Source organism: Lacerta agilis, chromosome 3 (genome assembly GCF_009819535.1).
Source record: "Lacerta agilis isolate rLacAgi1 chromosome 3, rLacAgi1.pri, whole genome shotgun sequence".
Lineage (NCBI taxonomy): Eukaryota > Metazoa > Chordata > Lepidosauria > Squamata > Lacertidae > Lacerta > Lacerta agilis.
Window position 1 is genome coordinate 80,231,263 of NC_046314.1, and position 21,998 is coordinate 80,253,260.

Below are 21,998 nucleotides of genomic sequence, written 5' to 3' on the forward strand. Positions count from 1 at the left end.
TAGACTAAAGTTAAGAATGTGTGTGTGGGGAAATCCTAAACACATTTATACGCCAATAACTTATGGATATCCATGTTAGTGTCTTCCAGTGAAGTCTCCTGTGGTGTCCTAAAGACTAACAGATTTATTGCAGCATAGCCTTTTGTAAACTAGAGCCACAGTGAAGCGAATTAGTCTCAGAAGGGGAATAAGTACCACTGTACTCAGCAAAATAAACACATGCAGGATTGTGCTAGTTACAGGTAGGTAGCCGTGTTGGTCTGCCATAGTCGAAACAAAAAGATTCCTTCCAGTAGCACCAGTGGCGGAGGAAGCCTTTTGGCTGCCTGGGGTGGCAGCGCAGAGGCACCCCCCTGGTGGCAGGGACGTCGTGACGCCACGACATTGGATGGACTGTGCATGCGTGGAAATGCCGCGCATGCCCAGTCATAGAATCATAGAGTTGGAAGAGACCACAAGGGCCATCCGGTCCAACCCCCTGCCAAGCAGGAAACACCATCAAAGCATTCCTGACAGATGGCTGTCAAGCCTCTGCTTAAAGACCTCCAAAGAAGGAGACTCCACCACACTCCTTGGTAGCAAATTCCACTGCCGAACAGCTCTTACTGTCAGGAAGTTCTTCCTAATGTTTAGGTGGAATCTTCTTTCTTGTAGTTTGAATCCATTGCCCCGTGTCCGCTTCTCTGGAGCAGCAGAAAACAACCTTTCACCCTCCTCTATATGACATCCTTTTATATATTTGAACATGGCTATCATATCACCCCTTAACCTTCTCTTCTCCAGGCTAAACATACCCAGCTCCCTAAGCCGTTCCTCATAAAGCATCGTTTCCAGGCCTTTGACCATTTTTTGACCATCTGGACTGGCGCTGCTGCAGCAAGCGGTGGGTCATGGGCTGCCCTGTCTGTGCTGCTTTATGGACAGGGCAGCCCCACAAGCCACCGCTTGCTTGGCGGCTTGTTTGGTCACCGTGGGAGCAGCAGCGCCGATCTGGATGGACTGGGCATGCCCGGAAATCCGGGCATGTGCAGTTCATTCAGGCCAGTGCTGCTGCTCCCGTGGCGACTGGGTGAGCGACTGGGCGAGCCGTGGCTTGTGGGGCTGCCCCGCCCGTGCTGCTTTATGGATGGGGCAGCCCCACGAGGCACTGAGTGAGCGGCAGGTCGTGGGGCTGCCCCGTCCGTCCATAAAGCAGTATGGATGGGTGCCGGGCGGCGGGGCTCGGTTTGGGGAGGGGCTGCCAAGTGTCACCCCCTCCCCTGGAACCCAGGGCACCCTGCTCCCTGCGCCCCGCCCTTCCTACGCCACTGAGTAGCACCTTAGAGACCAACTAAGTTTGTTATTGGTATGAGCTTTCGTGTGCATGCACACTTCTTCAGATACACTGAAACAGAAGTCACCAGACCCTTATATATAGTGAGAGGGTGGGGAGGGGTATTACTCAGAAGGGTGGTGGGAATGGGTGATTGGCTGATAGGTGTGGTAAACCTGTTGACTGTTAACTGCAATTGATTGTGCTGTATGTCCTACTGGGTTCACCAAGATGTGCAGTGTGATCCTCTGGAATGAATCCTATTGATTTAATTTGGTAGTACAGTATATCAAAGTTTTCTTGGATTAGGGTTAAAGGCTGAAATCCTATGCACATTTATCCGGGAGTAAGTACCACAGAGCATTGTACAGCTGACTTCTGAGTAAATAGGCATTAGATTGCAGTGTATTGCTACTTTCACATACACTCTCAAAATGTAAAGGCATGTCACGTGCTTTTTCAATGATGTGTGGTATATAATAGCAAATAAAGTTTTAAGAGCTCAGGATGTTTTGCCATTCTGATAACAAATATTATATGCCTTTACTTTGTAATGCTTAAACTCTTTCAAATCACAGCTTAATGGCAGTTAGTGACTATGCAAACTTAAGTTATCAAGTACTAGCCTGGCATTGGTGTTTCGTATTTAATTTTTCTTCTTCCTGAAAGCAAGTTACAAAAGGAAAGATGGTCAGAATTTAGTATGGGTAGATAGTACAACCCCCTGGTGTTGTGATAATTTCAGCGTTGTCTGTCTTGTTGTTTAGGCATTGTGTATACGCTTTCCACCACTGTATTCTGGGTGAAGAAGACCACTCTTTTAACTTCCAGCGACCCACACTTACAAAATGCAAAGAACGAAAGGATTCTTCAATAGCACATCACTGAGCTTTTGTCTGAGGTCGCAGATCCAGGAGCCTTCTCAGGTCTACAGCAACTCTTGTTTTTGAAACTGGATCGTGCCTGTGAGCTCCCAGCCCCATTTTATAGTTTTCCCAATTAGGACCGGCTGCCTGACGTCATGCCTGCCTGAGATTGGCTGCGCAGATCTGACACTCAAGGGGAGCCGCACACCCTTAGAAACTTTTTAAAAAGACTCTTCCCCCCACTTCCTCAGCCTGAACTGCTTTAAAGCTTATTTCTTAGCCATGCGTTTAGACCACTAGCAAACTCCGGCAGCCGAAATAGCTTTTCCTTGCAGAGGAGAGGGGGGAAAAGAGAGAGAGAGAACCCCACCAGAAAACACCCTTCTGCCGCTCCTCCTCCTCCTGCCTGGAGCCGAGGTCTCCCCACACCCTACCGAGCTTCCTCTCCCTTAACAATGTTTTCTTACTCCGTGCAACAACTTTTTTCCCTGGAGTTGCTCACATGGTGAAAGAGAGCCCTGGAAGGCGGCTGATGCGAGAGAGGATCTAGAGCTTTTTCCGCCCCCCCTTTTTTGTTTTCTTTTCAGGATAAAAGGGAAGAAGGAGCCACACTCCAGGAGCGGCGGAATTGCAGACAATCTCTCCCCCCCCCCTCCATCTCCTTTGCAAAAGCAGGAACTTTGTGCGTTTCTTTTGTCTGCAACGAGGGTCTGCGGAGTTCGCGTGGCTGCAGGGAGTTTCTTGGAAATGGCTTGGATCAGGTGGGGTTTTCTGCTGTGCGCCTGTGTCTTTTTGTCCCCGGCCCTCGACGCTTCCGAGAAGGCGAACGGGAGGACGATCACCTATGTGCTGCCGGGCACGTCGGGCAGCCGCCGGCAGAGCGGCGGGCAGCAGCAGCAGCACCAGCGCGCGTTCAGTGTGGAGGTGCTGAACACGCGTTACAGCAGCACGCGGCGGAGCAGCAGCACCAGCACCTTGGAGCGGACTCGCCGGATGAGCAAAGCGAGCGGCCCCAGAGTGCAGCTCCGCTTGGGCCCCAGCGTGCAACTCCAGCACAAGCCTAGCAGCAGCAGCAGCAGCAGCAGCAGCAGCAGCAGCGTCCCGGCGGCACCCGCCGCCTCTTCCACTTTCAGCAAAGCGGGCAAGCTCCAGCAGCGCTCCAAGCTCCAGCAGCGCCAGAGCAACAGCACCTCCAGCGTGCAGGTTCCCTCCAAGCAGCTGCAGGGGTAAGGCGACGCTGCCCCTTTCCCGTGGGGCCGCATCGCTTCCTTCGCGCGTGAGATTCCCCCCACCCCAGTGGGGCGGACTTTGATCGCGCGCGCCTGCCGAAGCGGGAACGCTTGTTTGATGAAATGTATGTTCGGTGTTTCCCACAATGCCTCTCTCCTCCCTCCTCCTCCCCCCAAAACCCTTCTCACTGTCTTCTCCTGAATGAAGTAGGGCCACTATCTTTCGGCCTCCCCCCCTTTTTTTCTCTATCAGTTAAGGGGGCTGGATCAGCCCAAAATTTATTTACTATGGCTGGAGCCTCTACCACAGGGTGGAGGAAGAGTGGGCCGGGTAGTGGGGGGAGGAATCCATCTCCTGGGCTTTGCTGTATTGCTTCACACCTGGCTGAGTATTGGGTTGGGAAGTGAAGACAATGGAGAGCATTACAGGAGGTGCTTGCTTGGCTTGGCTTTGTGGTGTTTTTTATTTTTTTGGAGGGGAGCGGCATTCCTGTGTACTGCTGCAAGGTTGCCATTCTTGGGTAGCTGCTAGGGTTCAAATATGGCCCATCATGGACCCTGGCCTTGACCACATGGGACTCCATTAAAAAAAGCAACAGGTCTAGTTGCCATTTTAGTTTTCCACAGTGCCCCTGCTGTAGTGTTGCAGTGTGGCGTTGTGGGAAATAAAAGTGGTGGCCGGTGGGAAATTTCCGCTAACCACCACTGGTGGTCGGCTAGACCTCCAGGGCCCAAACTTGGAGCTGGTTCTGCCCTGTACCATAAGGATTGAGGTGAGGTTCAAAAGTTTGAAATGGTGGTGGTGGCCTTTTAAAGTGAAGGGTTTTCCACAATGTGAGGTAGTTTTGAGTTACCTATAATTCCAATGACATATTCAAGAGCCTTTGAGAAGTTTGGGACAGAATGTTTATTTGAGCCCCCTTTTCCTTCTCTGTTACAATAGCCTGTTGTCAACAGAGTCTGTTATTTGTGAATATTGTCTAAGCCTTGGCACAGGTGGTGACCATTTTGCATGTGTCCAATTGACGCACGACCGCCAAAGCGTGCGTTGTTTTTGGCCCCGGAAGGGGGCAGTGGCAGAACGGGCTTATGGGTGACTACTGACATGTACAATGACCTGGAACACAACCCCTGCACAAATGGGGAGTTGCTTGTACATTTACCCCACCCTGAAAGGCTTTGGCACTTTCTGAGGAGGCATCATACCAATCACGAGTCAATGTAGGGAAGAGGCTTTTGCATCTTCTGAAGTTATGTATCATAATGATGGAACCCTTGAAATTACCATTGTAGTATTTGACTGATCATTAGGAAGCAGCTGCCTGTGCAATAGTGCATATACATGGTAAAAGGAGAGGTGCATTGGTTCAAGTTGAGCCATCTTTCAATTAAAGAAATCTTAGTTAATTAAATGCGATTTTTGTGTGTGCATATGAATAAATAGATCTGGAGCAGCTTCTTTTTTCATGTTGTTGCTAATGCTTCCATGGATTACATCAGGCCGCATTTAGAAGAGGCATTCTCTGCTATCTTCTAGGATAGCACCTGTCTTGTACACTATTAAAATAAATTTATTGTACATTATTAAATATAGTGGGCTTTTATTTTAAAAATTTGCTGCTTGATTATTCCTAGATGCTTTTTAGACAGTTTATTATTATTTTTTAAATTGATCCATTTAGCTGATTAAATGGCTCTAGACCCAAACATTGGTGGAACTCTTAATGTCTGCCCTGCAATTTCTTATCACTAATACCTGATGCACGAGGGCTAATCGCAGGTATGGCAGCACCTTGTGCCATGCCTAAAGGCAGCCTTTTTATTACAACTTTACATGTTCCGTAAGGCCTGGTTATTGAAATTGTTTCCGCCATTTCCCTTCTGCAGTAGCTATTAAGTATTCTACCCTGTTGGCCCTTGTCATTTAATGGCTTCACTTTGTCACATAGATCATATTCACAGCAATAGATTGTTTAGTATATCTCACCTTGTCATGGATCCTAGATAATGGACAAGGTTGCAGAAAAGGTATTGGGGCAAGACCTCAGGCAAAAACTCCACAAGGGAGATTTTCGAAAGCATGTCAAAGTGCAAGTAGATAAATAGGTACCGCTCCTGCGGAAAGGTAAACGGCGTTTCTGTTCACTGCTCTGGTTTGCCAGAAGTGGCTTAGTCATGCTGGCCACATGACCCAGAAGCTGTACGCTGGCTCCCTCGGCCAGTAACGCGAGATGAGCGCCGCAACCCCAGAGTCGTCCACGACTGGAGGTCCCTTTACCTAAGGTTTGACAGCCACTGAACAAGATGGCTTGTGTGGATGGCATCCTTCACAGAGATGGCCCAATGAATTTTGTCGACTCATGCAGAAAATCCAAATGGGTGCCCATTGCATATTGACGACTGGCTACTCTTTTATGGTACCTCAAAACTTGTCTCCTAATATGGTCTGTCTCAGCCTGGACAGGGCTGAATCTGACCTTGATCCTTTCAGCTGTCTTGGTGCTAAATCTTTAGGACTTTCTTTCCCTTTGTCCTTGGATATCCTGCTGTGGCTCTTCCCTGATTATGGCTGGCTTCAGGGCCTAATCTTTGGGAAGGTGATGAGAATGTAAACAACAGAGACATTTGGATGTCTGCACTCTTTCTCATGCTTATGCAGCCAAGAGGGATGTGCCTTTAGGTCACATGTAATGAAAGTGAGGTAACTACAGATAAAGAAAGCTCTCCACTCCCTGTTAGGAAGCACAACAAGCCAGGGGAGGCCTATTTTCATCTGTTAGGAACTTGAGGCTGGAGTGCTAAAGAACAATGAGTGTCTTATTCTTATTTAGAACATTTATAATTGCCCTCCCTCAGGCTTTAAACTTTACTGTTCCTTGCCAACTCCTAGCATTCATTACAGTGAGGTGGTGTCTGCTGAGTCTTTCCTCCTTTAGCATTTTAGTTCTCTCTCCTTTTCAGCTCTTTCCCATCTCACCCCTGCATTGAGGTGAGGAGCAATTCTTTTGCAAGGGCCTCATTCCCCAATGGGGGGGAGGGGAGAAGTGTGCAATTGATTTGTAGCTGGATTTAGAGAGTGCTGCACCTGGCCGTTGATGAGGTTATAAGAGGGGCTGTGGTGAATTGTTTCCTTTCTTTCCTGTTGCTGCAGGGTGAATGTCTGTGGAGGGCAGTGCTGTCACGGCTGGAGCAAAGCTCCTGGCTCTCAGAGGTGCACCAAACGTAAGTAACCATGTGTGCAGTGTAATCCCTTTCCTTAAGCAGTGGCTTCCATCATGGCAAAAAATATCACAGCAGGAAGGAGACCAGCCCATCTATCCCCAACTATTGTCCAGGGAAGGTGCAGAGGCATGGAACTTGCTTCCCACTTCTGATTTAACTGCCAGTTTGCCCTAAGACTACAAAACTGAAGGGAAACATCACCTGTGGGATTGTGAGGGCTTCTTCATATATGTGTGTGTGTGTGTGTGTGTGTGTTATCAATCCATTGTAAGCCCCCTTGAGGATACAGTGGTGCCTCGCAAGACGAAATTAATTCGTTCTGCGAGTGCTGTTGTATAGCGAAAATTTCGTCTTGCGAAGCACCAACGGGGGAAGAGCAGTTTGACGGGGGGGGGGGAATCGCGAAAATTTTTCATCTTGCGAGGCAAGCCCATAGGAAAATTCGTCTTGCGAGTCAGCCTTTCGCTAGCGAATGCCTTTCGTCTAGCGAGTTTTTCGTCTAGCGAGGCATTCGTCTTGCGAGGTGCCACTGTAATTTGATTGAAAGGCTGGATACAACTCTATAACCAAATAAAGCCATCATGGACCTTGCAAGGTCTAGCATTGTGTGGCGCCAGCTAATGGCTTGAGGCACGGCCCCATACATGTATTTGTTGTCAGGAAATCCCCTGTGTCCATTGCACAACATACCTGCATGGTAAGGGAACATATTCTGATTTCATTATATGAATTAAATCTGTGCTTAAATTAAGGGGAAGTAATTGACAGAACAAATAAAACTAAAATAGCTTATATTCTCCACCAGGCGGTATCGTTTGTTTACACAGTGCAGTGTATTTCCCCCCCACACACACACACCGCAGGGCTTAGTAGTTTTATCATGTTAAGATTAAGGTTCCTTATTAATATCAATTAATTTTAGGCTGCAATCGTTTCATATAAGCGTGAGAATTCAGGGTAGAACAGCTTTGTGTATGATCCTCTGCTGTCAGTTAAGATCTGCAAGTGGCAACTTGCTCTGAATTCCATCTTGCATGTTTGCCAGATCAGCCTCTGCAAGAAGCAGGAACATTTCTGTGGTGGCCTCAGTGCTGCCACCTGAATTTGTTTGTGTGGTGTTTGTTGTTGTTTTTGTTTTTTGCATGCAGCTCTTGATTTTAGAAATTTTAGCCTACCCACTTTAAATTCATTAAGGCAGCCTTATAAATTAGCACTCTGAAATTACCTGCCTGCTTTTTACTTATAACAGGTGCTGTTGAAGTATGGATAGAGCACCTTCTCCTTTCTTTTCCAGCTTCTCTTATGAGTAGATTGCAGACACAGAAAACATTTTGGTCACTGCCTGCCTCTTTTTCCAGCCTGCTCTATTTCTATGCTGAGCATGTAGGAAGAGCCTCCTGTGCATTAAACACAGAAGGGCAGTGAACTGGCAGCAGAGGGATGAAGTGGTCTGTGTCTCTCTTGCCAGCCTGATAGATTCCTATGCTAGACATCCAGTAGGCGAAGCCCAGGCCTATGTTTGCAGCATAGAAACCAGGCTGTATGTCTGTCATGTTCTGGTCTGATACCAGATCCCTTGGGGCAAGGCAGGTCAGGACCACGGATAGCTCTGAGTGAGCAACTTGCTCCAACAGAGGTTGAGAGCAGTCTTTTCAAGCTTCAGCTTCTAGAATACCTTTCCTAGGCTCCTCCCTGTTGTAGAGAATTTAAGGACAAAGGGAGGGTCTTGCGTGGGGCGCCCCCAAATGTTCATTTTGCTGCTGTCACTTCCTCCTTCCGAGTAGTAATAAATGCTACTGTACTTTCACAGAGGGAAGACTGGGGTGCGGGATCAGGGAGGGATGTGCTGCCTCCACAGAGGGAAGACTGGGGTGTGGGGTCAGGGAGGGAGAAGCTGGGAGAGGGGCGCACGCCGAGGGAGCGGGGCGAGCGAGCGAGCGCGGGTCCGGCGTGCGTTGTGGGGGGAAAGCTGTGAGCAAAGCAAGAGCTGTGCACAGCGTTTTACCGGCTCTCCCTGCGACCACTCTACACTCTACCCCTCCTTCCTGGCTCCGTGTACTGTAGAGCGATTGCAGAGGCCTCCGCAGGCCCCATGGATATCCGGGCTTTGCCCCAGGCAGCGGCGAGGTCTCCAAGAGCTCAGTGAACTCACTTCTGGGTTAAAGTGGTTCGTAACCCGAACATACGTAACATGAAGCGTTCGTAACCCGGGGTACCACTGTAGTCTTAGATTCATAGGGTAATTCTACACCCATACTGAATTCGGTATTTGTGGGGAGTTTTCATGGAATTGTAGAGCGCATAAAGCCCTATCCAAGGGAAAATCTGTGGCAGGTAGGCAAGAGCTGGTTGGCTGCATCCCACATGGCTGCTGCAGGGCGTAGTTTTAGTCTGTGCCTGTGCAGCTAAAGCAGCCATTGAGGGTCTGGTCTCCAGATGTCCCACACAGACCTTCATTTTCCATAGACTGAAATAAATGCTTCTGTTTGTTTTCAACATTTACATATGTAAACAAATGCAATAAATTCTGGATAGAATGACTCCCGGTATGCATGCGGAAGTAGACATAGTTTTATTGAGGACAACTGTCATGTAGTACATTCCATTTTGTCCCAGACAACAAATAATCCATCTTTAATGTGTAACAAACAATGATTTTATTAGTCTGAGCATCTGCCACTGATGCCTATGTTATTACAGCAGTACATTTGCATTTTGATGTACATTCTTGTAAGATCTAAGCTAACATTCAAGTTGAATGTTTCACCAGTTGGAAGGAGCTAGTGGTTCACGGTTTCCAGCCCTTCTTAAGGAATCTGTTTATTGGACCTTACTTAGGAGTAAGCCCTTCTTTTCCACAGCTGCAAAATCCTCTAAATGCATTGTATTGGTTTCTCCAAACACAATAATACCATTTTTCATCGTTCATGATCAGAGATTTTCTAGTGGAGTCCTGGATTAGGCGGCTTGGTGTGTGTAACCATTACTACTGAATGTTTCTGAGTATAATATCTAAAAAGGAGCATAAAATTTTGCCATCTCCTTCAAAGTTGGTTTTTCCCCCACACATTGGGAAAACTAGGAAGGCAGATGGAAACTGCTGGAAGGTGAGAAGATAGATTCTGACCTTCAAGGCCAAAGATCATCTAGACAATTTAACCTTCCATGCATTGACTCTATAGGAGATAGTGGTTCTGAATCAGCTGCCTCCACTCCTGAAGCATAATGGGGCAGGTACCAATACGTGGAGGGGAGAGTTGAGAGTGTCTGCTGGTTCAGCCTCTTGCTGTCCATGTATTCAACAGATTATATGTAGAAGGGGAGCTTATGCATATGAACCTGTGTGTGGGGTGGCTCCACTTTACTGAAGTTCCATGTGCATGGATGTCAGGGCTGGGGGGCTGGGATATGTGATGCTGGAGCTGTCAGGCGTAGCCCCATACTCCTTCCCACACATTGAGTCTACATGTAAACAGCAAAGTATGAACGAGGCTTCTGTAGAACAGATTCTGCCATCATTTTTGGCATCGCAACACCACCAAGAAGTAACATTTTCTCACAATTTTCAAGCTGCAATAATTTTCCTTTAATATTCACCATACAGTGGAGGCTCATTGGAAAGTTAAGCTTCTGCAGAATGTAATAAATACCTTGTGGCTGTAAATTCTGAAGGAATGTTTGCCACATGAAAATAATGATGACATTTAAAAATTAATGTGTAAAATTAGGCCTTCGGCAGAGAGAGCTGATGAGGAAAAGGAAGTGTGTGTGTGTGTGTATGTATTCTGTCATAGGTCAACTGAGAAGCCTGTCTATGTGTTATCTTTATAGTGCAGAAGCTGTTACAAATATCCTGTATATGGTATATTCTCTATGCAGTTGTCATAACATGCAGCTGTTTATAATGTGGGTTCCCCCCCCCCCAACCTGCGATTTCCACACCAGCAGTCTCCGTTCCTTGTGCTGGAATGGAAACTCCCCAGTACAATTTTTAAGATTAATGAGATGACTGCCTCGACACATTATGGCATTGGCATGGAGAAGGCACTGTGCCAAAGTTGTTTCAAGTGGTTACCACATGAAAAAGATAAAACATAGGCCTGCTCTGGGTTGGCCATACTGTCATCTTCTGTTGAAGCTGCAGACTGAATAGGGAATTTGAACCTATATGTAGTGAGTATAAGACAAGGTGATAGTACGTTGCTTACCTTTTTGAAATATAGCCTGATCAAACCAGGTTGACGTAGGAGCCACAGCAAAGAGGGAGGAGAGTTTGTGTTGGATTCATTGCTTTTTATTTAAGGATTGACATTAGTGCAGGCCCATGCAGCTTGTGGTCCATTCAGCAATGCCAAGCCCACCAACTATATATAGTGGTGACCCATATATTGCAAAAGTAGGGGGGCTGTTAAGCACTTGCAAGGTTTGGTTTGTTGGGTCACAAGTCATGCAAGCTTTATTTTTATTTATTTATTAAATTTATATACCGCCCTTCATCCTAGGATCACAGAGCAGTTTACAATATGAAAACACAAAAATACATAACATAATAACAAACGAAAATACCACCCCCCCGGCACTATAAAAATCCATAGATTGTTTAACACACTGCAAAGTACTATCAGTGTATGCAGAGATTGGAGAACAATTGCATCAGGATAATGAAATCATTTTTAGGATCCAGCATAGCAATTCTGGTGTTTCTGGGCACCTGAAATGTTACAGTAGCAGTTTGGATATGATTTGTGCACTTTGCCATTTTATTTATAACTTCAGAGAGCCGAAAATTCTTATTGTGCCGTGTTGTTCAAATCCGAAAACTTACTGTTTTGTTAGGGCACAGGATTAAGTATGGCAAAGAGAAGACGTTGCTTTTGCTTCATTCCTAGAGGTCATGTTTACACAACCGTAGATGTCACTACAGGAATGCATCAGATGTTTTCAAATGAGCCAACTAAGAATTCCAGTGATGACTCACACTTTCATTAGATGTGTTTTTACTGCAAGAATTCCCTTTGCCCTCACAGTTATGGTAAGGACAATGTCTGTATAGAAGAAGATCAAGAAGATCAAGATAGTTGGAATATTAAAGCCTCTGGTAATGCAAGAATTGTAAAAGAGCTTTCCCCCCTCCAAAGTAAAGTGCTGAAATAAAGGATATGGTATTAGTCCACCGGTGAGATAGTACCCCAAAACTGTAAGAATTCCAGAACTAAAACATTTTTTAATTCATGCAGAACACATTCATTTATATTTATGCAGTGGGAAATTATGGAGTGGTATTGACCAAAGAGGGAAGCTAAAAACTGTAAAGCTGGGCTGGAAGACTGAGAGTTACAGTAACTGAGGAGAGTGAGACACAGAGGAGGTATCTATAATAGTGATGGGTAGAGGACAAAAGTGAACAAAAAAAATAGTAAAGGCCAATATAAAAGAGGGGAGGGGAGATCGTCTAGGATTTGAGGTAGGAATTGCTGTGTGCTGTTGGAGTGGCCAGGCAGCTTTGGCAGCAGGGATGCCAACATCCAGGGAGGTAAAGGATGTGACTGAAAGGTAGGGGATGAGTTCATATTAATTTGAATTTATCAGGCAAATAAATTTATTGTGAAAAATTCCTTCCAGTAGCACCTTAGAGACCAACACTCTAAGGTGCTACTGGAAGGAATTTTTTATTTTATTTTGTTTTGACTATGGCAGACCAACACGGCTACCTACCTGTAACTAAATTTATTGTGGTTCCCTTTCTTTTCTTTGTTTCAGTAGTGAGATTTCAGTACTGCAGAAATCATTTGTCTCTGACTTATACTGCTGTACTAACAATAACCGAGAGAGAGATTGATCCGGTGATTGCACAAGGGGCTAGGCTATTCAAATAAACTTAACACAAGAACTTGAAGTTAAGGATTAATTGCACATGGTGGAATTATTTCATATCCTTTCAGCCAGTATATGCAGGGATATAGTTCCACTTGATCTCTCAAAATAAATTTGGCTATTTTATTGCATTCCACACAGAATGAATTTTTATCCACAGAGGTAAAAGGAATTATCACTGCAGCTTGAACAATTATGTATTGCAGGCTACACATTATAGTCTGACCCAAACATAATGCCAAACTATGATATGACCTTATGTGAATGAACCTAGCAAAACCGTTGTTCTCATCCTTTTCCAACTATTCGTTCCAATCTTGCACTGTGATTCCCTTCTGGTTTGCTCTTTTATCCAAACTGGCAAACTATGGTTTGTGCTTGCCTGCAAACCAGGACTGAAAACTGATAACTTCTAATCCTGGTTTGCATCAAACCTGCGAGGGACATGCCTGCTTTTTGCTTTGTGTCATGCTTGCTTCCCTGATTGTTCCCTGGACAGTAGCCCTGGGCGATGTAGCAATACATTGTCTAGGAGTGGTTTGAGGGCCAGAGCGTGATGGCACCTTCACTCAGTGGTATATCGTGGGTGGGACTTGCCTGTGCCTTACCTTCTTTCTTCGGCAGTTTCACCCCGGCGCCTCATGGGGCCAGGGTGATGCTTCCTGTTCCTCCCACTGGCAGTAGAAGGGGCTGTGACGGTTTTATCTCAGCACCTCGTGGGGCCAAGGTGATACTCTTTCCTTTTCAACATTGCTATATATCACTATATTTTGGACAGTTCAAGAAAATGAATGCTAAGACTATCAATGGTTGCTACCTGGATAGATATGTTCTTTGTCCACTGATGAAGGCCTGTGCTTCTGAATATCTGCTGCTGGAAACTGCAGTAATGGAAGAGTGCTGTTGCATTCACATCCTGCTTGCAGACTTTATGTTGTGAGAACAGGATGCTGGAATAGATGGGCCACTGGGCTGATCCAGCAGGGCTCTTAAGTTTTTACATTCTTAAAATGAGGATTTTTTTTGCCATTTTGTATAAGCAATAGCAACTCAGACATTTCGAAGTAAATATGCTGAATGTTATGTGCCCCTGCACCAGTTATTCCTATTTATTAGCATTCTGATAGCTCTAATTCTCCTTTTGCCCCTTTAAAAAAACAATGATAGCTTTATTTGGCCTGTGGGATGGAATACATGATTAGACTGTGGTGTAAATTCTGTGCTATATCTTCCTGTATTTCTCTTACTCTTCAAATGAATGGGTTCGTATTTCATGCTGAGGCTTGGAAGCCTGCTGCTTATTTTGTAACTGAGAACCATGACCTCTGAGTGGTATCAGAGTTCATCTGATATAGATGCTTATGTTAACCATCTAGTAATGTATGTACCAGGGCAGGTTCATTGAGGGTTTTAAGCTTTAAGTCACCCTTATACCATCCAGGTTGCAGCACACGCAATTTCAGGGATAACTGAGAGCAGCAGCTGCAGTTTACAAGTCTTCAGGCAGCCGTTTACAACCCACTCCATGACCCATAATGGCTTTCATCTTTGGGAACATGTTGCACAGCTCCTAGGCAACCACAAAGTGCTTCGTTCCTAGAAGTAGTAAGAACTAGTGGGCCACGTAAAGAAAAGGGGAATGTGGGAGAAGAGGCATACATAAATTCACTTCACAAGTTCTGCTGCCCATCTTGTGATGGTGCCTAGATACCATTATGGTGCCTAGATACTTATGATGGTACGAGCAGAATTAAATCATGTTGATTTCATTGAGGCTTACTTCCTTGTAAGTGAGTATAGGATCACAGCCAGACTTGAGGTTTTGTTTTGTTTGAGCACTTGCTTGGGATTTACCCAAGGGTAGACCTTGCCGTGATGTTGGCGAATGCAGAAACCGTTATACTAACCATGAAATAATGCAAGACTAATTTTCAACAGTCTCTGAAGTAGAGAAGCTGACTTTTTTTTAAACCCAACTTTCTAAAAACATATTTATCATGTTTTCCCACTGAGGAAAATAAGGAGCATCAATTGTACTTGTTTCTGTTTTCAAAGCTGCTCAGAAACCTAGGCATTCTGACCCTAGTGAAGACTTAGTAAACTGGCATACTCCTTTATTTATTTATTTATTTTTAGCATTGTTTTGATCCAGTTGTGCATATTATGCACCCTTATACTAGTTTTGTTTGGTTTTTTGTGACACATTTCTGGCACAGCTTGTGAATGGGCATAATAGGGGGGAAAAGGTTATCATAATTTGGTGTACAATGCAAGTATCGTCACTTCAGACAGACAGCCTCTTAATGATAAAAGATGCGATCATGACCACGTTATGAACAAATATGCCGTATTGATTGATTCTGCCACAGTACCTGCACCACACCAACCTCCCTCCCTGCTCCCCTTTCCAAGTTACCAACAGTGACTTCCCTGTTGGAAAATCAAGTGAGCAACGTGACCTTGCCAACCACCATTGCTTACTTGTAGGGACCTTTGTCAACAGAGAGTTTAGCTTTATATGGAGGGTAGTGCTTCCCTTGTGTCGGAGGCACTGCTGCCTGTTTTGGGGATGGAAGAAAGTTAGTGCAGTACAGTTCAGAGAAAACACAGTAGTAATATATTGCCAGGGGGGCACCTGAGACAGTTGCAGCAGTTATATATTATGGTTTGTACCCTCCCATGCAAAGGGGATAAGGTAGCTGGGTACACTTGCCCTGGGCCTCAGAAGGCTAAGCTGGTCTGGGTCCTCTGCCAGGGACCGGCTGCTTTTTCAGTTGAGTTTATAACTTTATTCTAACAAGACTCCTGCCCTGCGCCTCAGACAAACTCTGTGCAGGCCTGCTGTTGGGTGTTAACTCCTGGGATCCCCAGGAGTTTGGAGAGGAATTTGCTTATGAGCTCTTCATCCTTACTTCTTAGAGAAGATGCATTGGATTGGGCTGTTAATAAGGTACAACCTTAATATAACAGCACTCTGTAACTTACCTTATTGGATAGTTTTATATATAGTGCTTTTTTATAGGCACAAGGGGTAAAATCATTTTTATCCTGAGCTAAAACTGGAGCCTTGTGTTTTGCCATTGGTGATCTGATACTGTTTGCTATTATAACTTCCTTGGAAGGGCAGCTGGAAATTGCCATGATGACACAATGCAACATTTTCTCACCTGCTGCCAGCGATTGCATAAAAAGCAATTTGACTCAAATTTATTCCCTTCACATGTGAATTGGACATGCTGCTGCTTGTTTGTGTGCTGAAGCCAGATGATAAAAGAGGAGAAAACTGTGTAGTGTTTTATAGGCATCGTATGTAAAATTGGATGAACTTCATAGATTTAACCAAAGTATGATTCTAGCTGTGGGGTTAATAGCTAAGATATAATTTATAATTAAATAAACATCTGCCTTTCAGAAAAGAGCTTGGCTTAATAATTTTTCTCAGATATTTGGGGAAACGTTGAAGAAAATCCATTAATGTTTATAAATCTCCTTTGTCATTATCATAACCGAGGGAGGGTTTTTATTTGAATGCTCATTTTTTGACATTTAACGTTTGGGAGGATCATGTAAACTACTTTTGCTCTTGTTAAGTAGGTTTCTGAACTGTAATATTGGATTCTACAGTTGCCTAGATGTATTTTTTCTATACAGACCCAGTAAATTTATTTTGTCTGAGATTCAATAAGTATTAGGAACAAATAGGAACCATAATGCTGATGTATCTGGATCCTCAAGGCTGGACTTAGTGTGTTGTTTGTACACTGATATAATAAAGCCACAAGACCATAAGCAAATGGAAACAGAAGTTTCTGACCTTTTTCCGTGTCTGAAAATTGTACAGATTTTATGAATCTCACAAAATATGTCTTCAGGATCTGTGCACCAGCTTCCTATGTAACTTTGGGAAATTATGGATGACAGCATTACGGCACATTTCATCCTTTATTTGCACCTCCTAACCTGGATCTTAAATTATGTGTCTTCACTATAATAAAAATAAACTCTCCCTTTTTTGTTACATATATGTGTTTGTCTGTATATGAATATATAGTGCTGCACAGTTACCTAACCTGAGTTCTAGTCTTTATTTTTAATTCTTCTGCCAACTTCCCAGCAATAAGTCTTTAGGTTTTCTCCACCCAGTTGGGAATGTCAAGTATAATTATTTTCAGATATGCTGGGAATGATGGGTAACGCAGTTGAGAATGTTTATACTAACTTGGGTAAATGAAAGATGGATTAAAATGTTGCCAAGACCTTATCAGATATGGGCTGGAGTGAAGCTGATCTCTTAAACCAAAACACAAAGCCAGAGTTATTGTTTGCAGAGGCAGCCAAGGGAGGCTGGAGTTGGTACAGTCTGGGACCAACAGGGAGGCACTAGGGGAGCATGTTGGAGCAGAAAAGTGGCAAATAGAGGGAAGATTTCAGCTCATGCATCTCCAGAAGAGAGAAGAACCCACAGGCTGTGATAGATAAATTAAGGCAAGGTTCTGAGACGTAGTTGCACTTTGGAATCTTCGGTGCAGCTTGCAATACCATAACTCTAATTAATTAATTAATTGAAGGATTTAAACTCACCTACAAACTGAAGCTTCAGACCATATTCTGTTTGTAGGTGAGTTTAAATATGGTCTGAAGCTCAACATCAAAAAAACTAAGATCATGGCCACTGGTCCCATCACCTCCTGGCAAATAGAAGGGGAAGAAATGGAGGCAGTGAGAGATTTCACTTTCTTGGGTTCCATGATCACTGCAGATGGTGACAGCAGTCACGAAATTAGAAGCCGCCTGCTTCTTGGGAGAAAAGCAATAACAAACCTAGACAGCATCTTAAAAAGCAAAGACATCACCTTGCCGACAAAGGTCCGTATAGTTAAAGCTATGGTTTTCCCAGTAGTAATGTACGGAAGTGAGAGCTGGACCATAAAGAAGGCTGATCGCCGTAGAATTGATGCTTTTGAATTATGGTGCTGGAGGAGACTCTTGAGAGTCCCATGGACTGCAAGAAGATCAAACCTATCCATTCTCAAAGAAATCAGCCCTGAGTACTCACTAGAAGGACAGATCCTGAAGTTGAGGCTCCAGTACTTTGGCCACCTCATGAGAAGAGAAGACTCCCTGGAAAAGACCCTGATGTTGGGAAAGATGGAGGGCACAAGGAGAAGGGGACGACATGGTTGGACAGTGTTCTCGAAGCTACTAACATGAGTTTGGCCAAACTGCGAGAGGCAGTGAAGGATAGGCGTGCCTGGCGTGCTCTGGTCCATGGGGTCACGAAGAGTCGGACACGACTGAACGACTGAACAACAACAACACACAAACTGAAGGTCTTGAGGTGGCTTACACTATGTTGAAAATTTAATAAATTAGACAATTGCATAATAGTTACTGGGCAGGGGAAAGGTGTACATACATTTCTTCCTAGGTCTCTGATGTTCCAACTTTCACTCTGCATTTGAATTTTCTGGCCTGGAACTGCTTGTTGAAGATAGTGCGTCACAGGCTGAAGCTTGCCCACTGGGCTTCTTCCGTCTCGCATATCCTCTGGCTCTGGCAGCAGATGCAAGAGAAACTGGGGGGAAGGAAATAAGTCGCATGTTTCCCCACAGTTCCCGGATGTTCCAACTCTACATTATTGAACAATCTTCTGGGTGAAGTGACAGTCGAGGGCACCAGTTGAGTTTTGGCAGGCATGAAGTGGGAGGGCAGCACATTGAATTTGAATGGCAGCAGTGGGAATCATTACTATTGTTATTATATGTCACTTTTTTGCACTCTGCCTCAAAATGACTTGCATAGTAAAATAAAACAACAGATATTAAAACGAGATAAAATCAGAAATACACAAAAATTAAAATGCGCACCTGACAATATATTTAAAAGGAACGGGTCTTCCACAACATGCTTCAAAGATGAGAGTGAGACAAAAAAATGAGTTTATATTGGAACAGCAAGGAAATATGACTACACGTGGGTGCAGAACCCCCTAAGGCATTGAATGTGATTATTTTATTTTATTTATTTTATTCATTAAATTTGTATACTGCCCCTTACTAGTAGATCTCAGGGCGGTTCATGACATAAAACCAATAGTTGATTTTTCAGTGAGCATATAAAATCAGCCACACTGGTGAAATACAAATATATATTCCTATTATTTATAGATGGAATTGTATGGAATTGTTCTGGGGTAAGAGATCCAGTGGCAGATTGAAACATAGGTGCTTTGCCAAAGCCCTGTCTGCCTTAGCTAGAGAGGATTCAGAGGAACTTTGAATGGAACTTGTGTCGAAAACAACTACATGCTAATGCAATAATCTCCTCTTATTCTCACCCGAATTAATTGTTATGGTTTAGCAGGTGTTAGGCTGCTCTTAGAGAGCTTTTCTGACACAGCCAGTTCTCCACAGTATGTTATATACTATGAAAGGCCCCTTGAGTCAGGGAGGACAAAAGAACACTGAGGTTATGTTTTATATATGTTTGGGATCTGAAAGCAATCTGAGTTTTGGAAATAACAATTGGTTCTCAATCCAGATGGAAGGCAGCTCACAAACTTCACTGACAGTATGGAACTGATTTCAAAGAAGGAAATTCACTTGATGTGTATTGGAGTGTGTACTTTTTTTTTGTTTCAGAGTGAAAACAAACAAAAATGTGGGAAAGATTTGTGTAGCTTTGTCTTCAACTCTCTCCCTCCCACCCCCTCACCTCCATGCCTTTTCACAGGACAACATCTATTTACTGAATGGTTACTGTCATTCCGTGATGGGTTAAGCTCCCGTTGCTTGGTCCCAGCTCCTGCCAACCTAGCAGTTCGAAAGCGCGATAAAGTGCAAGTAGATAAATAGGTACCGCTCTGGCGGGAAGGTAAACGGCGTTTCCGTGTGCTGCTCTGGTTCGCCAGAAGCAGCTTAGTCATGCTGGCCACATGACCTGGAAGCTGTACACCGGCTCCCTTGGCCAATAAAGTGATATGAGTGCTGCAACCCCACAGTCGTCCACGACTGGACCTAACGGTCAGGGGTCCCTTTACCTTTACCTTTACTGTCAATAAATTTTGTGTAGGAGGAAAAAATTGTTAAACACAGTTCTCATTTGCCTTTCCCAGATGCATCCTAAGCCACTTTCGTAGTGACTCAATGTCCATGTTGATATTTATTATACCCTTGTGCAAAAGTCTGCAACAGATACTAGCCCTCAACACTGTTTTACTGGATGGCTCACCTATCCACATATGCTTCAAATGTAAGAATGGGGGTTGCTGTGCATAAATGGCTGGTGAGCTGCTTTTGGCGACAACTTTTATGGGCCTTGCACTGCATATGCAAGGGCAGCTAAATAGAACTTTCCAGGGCCTACCAAGCGAAACTATTCCCCACCGCCACCAATGGCAAATTTAGTAATGTTTGAAACAGCCCTAGACATCTCTAACCAATGTCAGAAAGATTTTCAGCCGCCTAAGGATTTACAGAGCTTTTTGTGTCCCAGCTATCAGCAACACCAAATTTCTTGGGAACAGGAGACTGAGCTTTTTAAAACCTCTCTTTCTTAAATGATATACTTTCCTCCTTAAATGAGGTGGTGACCTTGTGGAAATATGCACTAATGTGTGAAGATAGCATGAGCATTTTTATGTTGAGAAGTATTTGTTTGCAGAAAATAATATGTATGAAGATTTTGTCTGTAGTTTGGTGAAAAGGGGACCGTCTCCCTGTAGACGTTCTTAATTTACTGCCAGATATCAAATTGGTGTAGGGCCAAGCATGAGGTGAGGGCCAAGCACAAATAAACCGTGTGTATTATGTGTAGCAGTAAATACCTACATCAGTAACTACCACATAGGCAAAGCAACAAAAAATCCAAAACCCTATTCAGGACCGTCTTAGGGGGATCGGCCGCCGTGGTGCAGTGATCCCTCCGGTGCCCCCGGCGTACCGCTTCTCCGCTGCCTCCCTCTCGCGCTTGCTGCCCCTTGGGAGGGAGGGTGGGCGAGCAGGGGATGAGGGGCGTGGCGCTGGAGCGGCGCGGCGCTCTGCGCGCCCTTCCAGTGCTCCCAGGACGGGAGGCGAGGGCGCCCGGCTTGCAGCCTGCCTGGACCGGCAAGAGCCCGGCCGACAGCCCTCCCTTGGCGTGGGGGCAGGTTGGGGAGGGGGGGCGGTATGCCGTGGGCTCGATCCTTCCGGCACCCCCATGCGTCCAGGGCGTCCGGGGGAGAGCGCTGGTGGGGGAGGCCGCCGGTGGGGCCGCGCTACTCCTCCCCGCTCGCTGCGCTCGAAGATGGGGCTGTGCCACCGGCGCGCGAGCTCCTGCCCGCCCACCCGCCCATGGGGTCAGGTTGGGGAGGGGGTGCCCGGTATGCCGGCGGGCTCGCGGGGGCACCCCTGGGGGCCAGGCGCCCTGGTGCACCGCACCACCAGCCCAAATGGACGAGATGGCCCTGACCCTATTCATATACTGCCAGTTTGCACCTTTTACCTGAGAGGTGGGGGAGTTTATCTGGCTGGCAGGCTGGATCTTAACCTCTCCCAAGCCCTGCAGGCTACTTTGACAGGTGAGTGGGGCTGCCCACTTATGAGCTACTTGATGTCACCATGACATCAGGTGAGGTGCTTTCTTTCCCCTAGTTTGATTTCAAACTGCATGGGCAAGAGAAACATTTCCCTCTGGGGTTTGCTGTAAGTGCCAGTCAGTTGGCCAGTACTTCTAGCATGGGCAGGGATTGACTGTAATACAGAGTCCCCAATACCAAACTCTGCAGTGCAGCCAATCCAAGTGATGCTTGCGCTCCAAATTTTCATCACCTGATTGGTGCACAAAGCAAACCTTTCTTGCCAAGGAGCAATTGGGGACGTACTTTAGGTGTGGGACAGGTGGTCATTTTTTTGGGGGGCGGGAACAGCCTCATGGACCAAATTGGACCCCTAATTTGGCCTGCAGGCATTCCACCCTTGATAAGCCTCTTGGTTAATCAAGGGATAAGAGTTTTGCCTCAGAATCCTGTAATTTCACATTGTATTGTGAAGAGATTTTAATTGTTCCGTTTGTTTCTCTCTTCTTTGTTTAGCTAACTGTTCACCACCATGCCAAAATGGAGGGATGTGTCTGCGACCACAGCTTTGTGTATGTAAACCTGGGACAAAAGGCAGCACTTGTGAGGATGCTAGTAAGCAAGAAACTGCTTCTCCTGGAGGACCAGGCCCTGTGACTCCACCATGGCCTATTCCTCAGCGGTCTGTTCAGCAGACCTTTTCAAAGAAGGTTCAGGTCCAACAAAAGGTCAATCCCATGGCTCAGATGACCTTTACACTAAAGCAGAAACCCTCCGGATTACCACAGCAGATGCAATCACAGTAAGTCTTTTCCCTCATTGTGTATTAAAAATAATTAAAAAGTTGGTTTGGAAAACTTTTCTCTTTTGCTTAGCATTGCATGTGAACAAGGCCAGAAGGCCCTCTCCTATAGAAAAAAAGGATGCATTTCAGCAGTTGT

At 45.2% G+C, this 21,998-nt stretch overlaps 1 protein-coding gene across 8 annotated transcripts in view; it reads left to right on the forward strand.

Annotated features, from left to right (window-relative positions):
- Positions 1-2,361: 2,361 nt before the first annotated feature.
- Positions 2,362-21,998, forward strand: part of LTBP1 (latent transforming growth factor beta binding protein 1) — a 175,142-nt gene continuing 155,505 nt past the window's right edge. For 4 of the 8 annotated variants that reach the window (XM_033144489.1, XM_033144490.1, XM_033144494.1 and 1 more), the window contains exons 1-2: positions 6,559-6,629; positions 21,574-21,859. In XM_033144489.1, the coding sequence (XP_033000380.1) occupies positions 21,606-21,859 (254 nt within the window). In that variant the 5' untranslated portion in view covers positions 6,559-6,629; positions 21,574-21,605. Of the gene's footprint in view, positions 3,405-6,354; positions 6,397-6,558; positions 6,630-21,573; positions 21,860-21,998 lie in introns of those variants that run through there. The other 4 variants (XM_033144486.1, XM_033144487.1, XM_033144488.1 and 1 more) reach the window with 3 other exon arrangements.